Source organism: Erinaceus europaeus, chromosome 13, assembly GCF_950295315.1.
Source record: "Erinaceus europaeus chromosome 13, mEriEur2.1, whole genome shotgun sequence".
NCBI lineage: Eukaryota > Metazoa > Chordata > Mammalia > Eulipotyphla > Erinaceidae > Erinaceus > Erinaceus europaeus.
The window spans coordinates 58,055,535-58,061,602 of record NC_080174.1 but is presented as its reverse complement, the minus strand read 5'-3'; the positions used below and the strand labels follow the sequence as shown (position 1 = coordinate 58,061,602).

At 40.4% G+C, this 6,068-nt stretch overlaps 1 protein-coding gene across 3 annotated transcripts in view; it reads right to left on the bottom strand.

The window, feature by feature from the left end:
* Window positions 1–1,341: 1,341 nt before the first annotated feature.
* LOC132542841 (metalloprotease TIKI2) overlaps window positions 1,342–6,068 on the bottom strand; it is a 28,242-nt gene continuing 23,515 nt past the window's right edge. The window contains exon 3 of one of the 3 annotated variants that reach the window (XM_060205934.1): window positions 1,342–1,519. In XM_060205934.1, coding sequence (XP_060061917.1) covers window positions 1,448–1,519 — 72 coding nt within the window. In that variant the 3' untranslated portion in view covers window positions 1,342–1,447. The remainder of the gene's footprint in view (window positions 1,520–6,068) is intronic. The other 2 variants (XM_060205933.1, XR_009553810.1) reach the window with 2 other exon arrangements.

The window sequence follows — 6,068 nt, the reverse complement described above, 5'->3', positions numbered from 1 at the left end:
GTTCCAGGTGTCATCAGGATGCCGGCCAGACTTCCCTGGATTGAAGACCCCACCAATGTGTCCTGGAGCTCAGCTTCCCCAGAGACCCATCCTACTAGGGAAAGAGAGAGGCAGACTGGGAGTATGGACCGACCAGTCAACGCCCATGTTCAGCGAGGAAGCAATTACAGAAGCCAGACCTTCTACCTTCTGCAACCCTCAATGACCCTGGGTCCATGCTCCCAGAGGGATAGAGAATGGGAAAGCTATCGGGGGAGGGGGTGGGATATGGAGATTGGGTGGTGGGAATTGTGTGGAGTTGTACCCCTCCTACCCTATGGTTTTGTTAATTAATCCTTTCTTAAATAAAAAAAAAAAAAAGAATCAAGAAGGAACCCATCGACTCAGCTTTCAATGTGAATGACAACAGGAAGTGTGGTGATAGCCCAGGGTGCATAAGGCAGAAATCCTCACAATGCACAGGAGGTGGGGGGAGCTTCTCTATTAGTCAACTTGGGTTGCCAGAACAGCATTCCATAGGGAAGGTGGCTTAAACAACAGGAATGCATTTTTCCACAGGCCTGGCATCTAGAAGTTGGAGCTGGAAGTCTGAGATCAAGGTTCTCTCCCTGTCTTGTAGGTGGTCACTATCCTGGTCTTCACGGTGGAAAGAAAGAGAACAAGCATTCTGGTTCTGGGGTCTGTTCTCATAAGGGCAATAACTCCATCATGAGAACTCCACCTTCCTCATCTCCACATAACCATAACTATCTCCAATGGCACCATTCCAAGTACCATCACATAGGTGGGGGGTGTAGGTCAAACTTTAACATGTGAACTGGCTGTGGTAGCATTAAGTCACTAACTCAAATTATGGGGGCAATGTACAAACTTACATTTGGGCAATATAGCTGTGTCCAATCTCAAGAAGAAATATTTAAAAATCAAGTAATTTTTCAAATACACAGACATGTTTGTCAGAATTTCATTTTATATTTCATGACATTTGGAATTTTTATTATTTACTTAATATCTTGCAAAGGGATGAACCCCAATCCTCCTGCATGTATGATTCCACTGGAAACTGCCATAGTTCTCCCAAGGTCATAGATATGGGATATATATATTATATATTATTACATATATATAATTTTATATAATATATATTATTTTTTATTCATTTCTACAGCCCTGCCTTCACTTCTTTTCTAAGCCACACCAAAACCTATTCTTACTTCTAGGTATCCTTCCTTTTCCCTCTTCCTTCTCAGATAAGATAAATAGTGCTTGACTTCCTCTGGTGTTTACCAGCTTCTCTTCCTTCTTAGTCATAATATAAAAACAAACATCCAAAGAGAGCTTTCAATTCTTTAATTTTTCTGAGAGAGGGAGAGACAGAGAGAGACACCATCACAATGTTCCACCATCCATAGAGCTTCTCTGGTGCTGTCCACAGTATAGGGCCGGCTTAACTGCAGGAATTTACACAAAGAAAGATATGTCCTCTACCAGTCAAACTATCTCCTGGTCTCTGGGAAAACTTAAAAAAAAATTTATTTGAAGCCAGTCACTTTCCAGATATTTAAATTCCCTCAGCCATGTGCTCATATGAGTAGTTAAGTTTCCTGGTTTCCTGGAAGATTTTCTGCTGTGTGTATATCAAACATGTTTCTCAAAGATTACTGTCCAAGGTGATTATGTCAGCTGGCATCATGATGCCTAAGAGTTGTGATTTTACTATACAGATAGCTCATTTTGAACTGAAGACTTTGCTCTAAGGTTACTTATATGAAGATCACAATGTGTTATCTCCCCGTATACTATGTGGTTTTCAACGACAAATGATGATGATGATTGTCAGGCATCTTGCAGTGGCAGGCATGTGGTAGGCATCACCCTGGTTGACTGATTACCATGGCAACTGGCTCTAGACAAGAAAGCACAGCCTAGCAGAGACACCTACCTAACCTGCTTTCACAGAGATAAGAAGTGCTGAAATTAGCATATTAATGTTTGACTTAAAACAAATACTATTTTTACTTTGTGATAACTATGCTTTCACGAACCAGATCTACATTTCCTTATGGATATTTAGTTTCAATTCTAATTTTCTCAGTAAGCCATTTTCCTTAAGTGTCCAATAAGATTTCCTAAACTGTAGGGTGCTCCTATAATAATAGATGTGGTTTTACTTCCTAGACTACCTGAGTCCACAAAGTCCTAAACTAGCTGCTAGAAGATAAGGACCTTGGGCATGAACAACAATGAATGGATAACTTTTAGTTACTTGGATAGCTTGAGGAAGTAAAGCCAATGCCAATAAATCATTGGTCCAAAGTCATTCACCTTGGCTTTAGGAACACATACATGGCACACACACACACACACACACACACACACACACACACACACACCTTTGGAATCATCTCAACAGTTCAGCACGTATGAGTCCCCAAATCAGGGACCACATGTTACTCTAAAAAGAAAACAGAATGCTCTCCCTGGGGATGAGTGGGCCACTCTTTACCCTGTCCTACTCCTATTTTCACAGCATATGATAAAGACTCTAACCTATTCTACTTACTTACCTTTTTTTTTTGCCTGTCCATCTGCACTAGAATGCAAGATGCATAAGGGCCCTGAACACTGTTCTGTTTTGGAGTTGCAATCTCAGCACCCAGGTTACTCCTGACACAGAGTAAAAGCTCAATGCTGTCAAATAAAAAATAAATGAATGGGTGGCTGAAATCCTACAGCCTAAAGATAAATATAAACTCTGGCAAGCACTTGACACAACCACTGTTCACTCACGTTGTCTTCGATACCCATCATTAGCTCATCACAGTCCTGTATTCCAATAACTCCTTCTTGGGGCCTCAGAATCATTCTCTGGCAAGACTCCTGGCAGCTGTTACCATCAAATCCTCATTAACATAGAGCATGGGCTCTTCTTACTATTCCTGGCTGGGGCTATTACTACCAAAGCCTGGGGGAGGGTGGTATTTGACTGATTTTTTTATGTTTGTTTTTTGTTTTGTTTTTGTTACTTTTTGTTTCCCTTAGAGGATCCAATTGTGGAGCTTGGTGAAGTGTGTTAACCCAGGGCAGGTGCAAATAAGTGTTCACTGGGTAAATCTGTTCACATAAGTTCTAGAGTACAGCCATGTCTGACAGTGTCTGGGCTTAGAGTTGATCAACTTCAACAGTCTTAAATACTTTTTTCCTTAAGTTGTTTAAGTTGATATTTTCTTGAGCTCAGGCTCATTCTCTTTCCTACCTGCCATTTTCCACAGGATTATCACAACATTCAAAAGAGAGACTAAACCACACCCTGGAGGCTCAATTACTAATAGTCACAGAGTTGTGAAGGGACAGACTTGGGACTTGACCCAAGTCTTTGAGCAACTATTTTACAGAAATAGGATATTAGAGGGCAAAGATAAGACATCAAGTCACACTTCAGGGATTTATAGGAACTCTGGACTTTACATTCCTCTAAGCAAATTCTCTCAATCATCACTGTCTCCTCCCACTCAGTGGGAGGCTTAGTGTAGAGCAGATGAACAAAATAATGTGTAGACACCAAACCTAAAGATGACTGGATACTTCAATCTAAAACAAAAAGTCAAATATGATGAGAACTCCCAAACTGAGTGACTCCTGCAGAACCAGCTGTGGGTTTCAGCAGGACAGGCACTGTCATCTCAGGTGAAGCAAGCAGAGATGATGCTCACTCCACTCAGATCAAGAGAGAAGGGCATGCTCCCTCCATGCTACCCCTTCCAGAACCCAAATGTCTTTTCTCCCCAGGTTCCTCACTCTTGTGGTGGTTCTTTCTTGACCCAAATGTTTAGAGAGGAAATCTATGAATCTCTCCTCAAGTTCTGTCTAGTCCCGACTCAGATTTAAGTGTGTAATCATTTCTAGAGCTTAAAAAACATTGGTAACTAAATGAATGGACAGATAGGTGAATTATCTGAAACTTCTAAGTCCTCAGTATTAAGCCCTAGACAATTGTGTTGAGTTAATTCACTCAACAAATATTTGTTAAGCACCTGGTATAAATATGGCAAAGTATTAAGCTCTGGAATATAATGAGAAGTAAATCACAATGACTTTCTCCTTCCTTTTTGTTCCATTTTGATCATTCTGTACTAATTTCTTTTTTGTTTTTGTTGTCAATAATGCTTTTTATTTTTTTCAAGTCATCTGTAAATTTGTGATTAATAGTGGTTTACTTGATTATAAAAGCACAGGGTAAGTTCTACACTATACTCATCTGTACTTATTTCCAAAGTGGCCCTTCTATACCTGGTGTGAACCTCATCTTCCATGATCAATAGTTTTCACTGTGTTCATTAGAAAATGATCAGATTCACTTTCACTGATATTTCAGACCTGGGATTTATCCAGGACTATGGGCTCAGTTTTACACCCTCTCTTTCACTCTTTCTTCCCCTGCATTAGAGTCTCTGACTGAGAAGTCCTTCTCATCTATACCAGTCAATTATTGCTGTGCCAAACCTGGGATTCAAGCCCATGAGCCTGGAATCTGGCAAAAATCATCTGGGGGAGAATCAAATAGTGTATCTATCTGAACTTTACTCTTTGTATTGTGTCCTGGGTTGAGATCTGCTATGTTCATTCTGAGAGTTGGGTTAAAGTGGTTGCAACTACCTTAGAAAATCTCTTCTCATGGTGCTTGAGGCCTGAGACAATAAGTAAGTTTAACTAAGAAAACACATCAAGGTTCTGCTTACTTCATGTCCACTAACATCTCATTGGCCAAAGCAAATCATATAGAGCCCTCAAACTGAGGAACAAGAAAGGACTAAAAAAAGCAAATAAAAAAGCTAACTACTTGACCAAATCTTATGTCACTGAAAGCTAGAAGAAAAAGAGACAGTGAATGAGTAGTTTTGGACAATGATCTAGTCTAGTGCATTATCTTTGCCTTAAAAAATTGTACAGTATGGTAAAAGAAATCAGGTTTTGGAATGGAAGACCTGGCTTTACATCAGAGCTACTCATCCTACTTTCAGTGCACTCCCAAAATATTTACTCATTTGATACACAGGCACTGAGAACTTGTGCAGGAAACTATGGCTGAGTCTGAACCAGAGTGATGAACAAAATGGACAAGTCCCTGCTTCCTTGATGGTAGGAATGAACTCTTACCCCGCTGAATATCAGCTTTCTTATCCACCATGTATAAAGAGACAGTCTGTGACTACATGAGAAATACATATACTGGAAAGTTGCCTGCTATGCTTATGGCCTTCTGGAGGATGACTGATCATCAAACACGACTAATGCTACATGTTTTGATCTAGGAAATCATGTTGGAAGTGATCTGCCACCAATCTGAATCTCTAAAACAATTAATCACCAATGGTTCATTCAAAAACAAGAAATTATTGAGGTCTGCCTTGAGCTAGGTAGGTTGCCTTATCCCAGGCTTCCTGCCCTTGGATACAACATTATTGTGGGATGACCTATGCCTTCTGCCTGTGCTGTACAGAAGCACCCTGGCAGCATCCAACCAAGCTACATGTCTATGATAGGTGTTCAACACCTATTCTGACCAAGAATCCAGCACTGTGATTGCTTTTCTCGCTCTTTCCTGTAAACAGCCTCAAAGACTGAGATTTCCACAAAAGCCTTCCTATTCATCCAGAAAGAAAAATGCAGTTAATCAAAGCAATCTGGGCTTTTCTTTCCATTCCCACCATCCTTCCACTCCCACCCTAGACTGAAACCTCCCTAAGTGATTAAATGTTATAATAAGGATTTGGCATGTTTACCTTGTCAGAGATTCTGCTTTCGTGGTATCTTATAGAACATAAACAGGTTAAAGTACCAACAATGAGATGGGCTATAAGCAGAGACCAACAAGGAAAGAGAACAACAAAACCGTAAGATAAAACAAGCCCCTCAACCTCAATCAATAACGTCTAATCACAGAGAAACAGGGCCAAACATGTAACTAACTGTGTCTTTCCGGCAAAAATACAGGTTCAAGAAGGATGACAGAGGACCTAGTGGGGGTTGTATTGTTATATGGGAAACTGGGGAATGTTACGCATGTA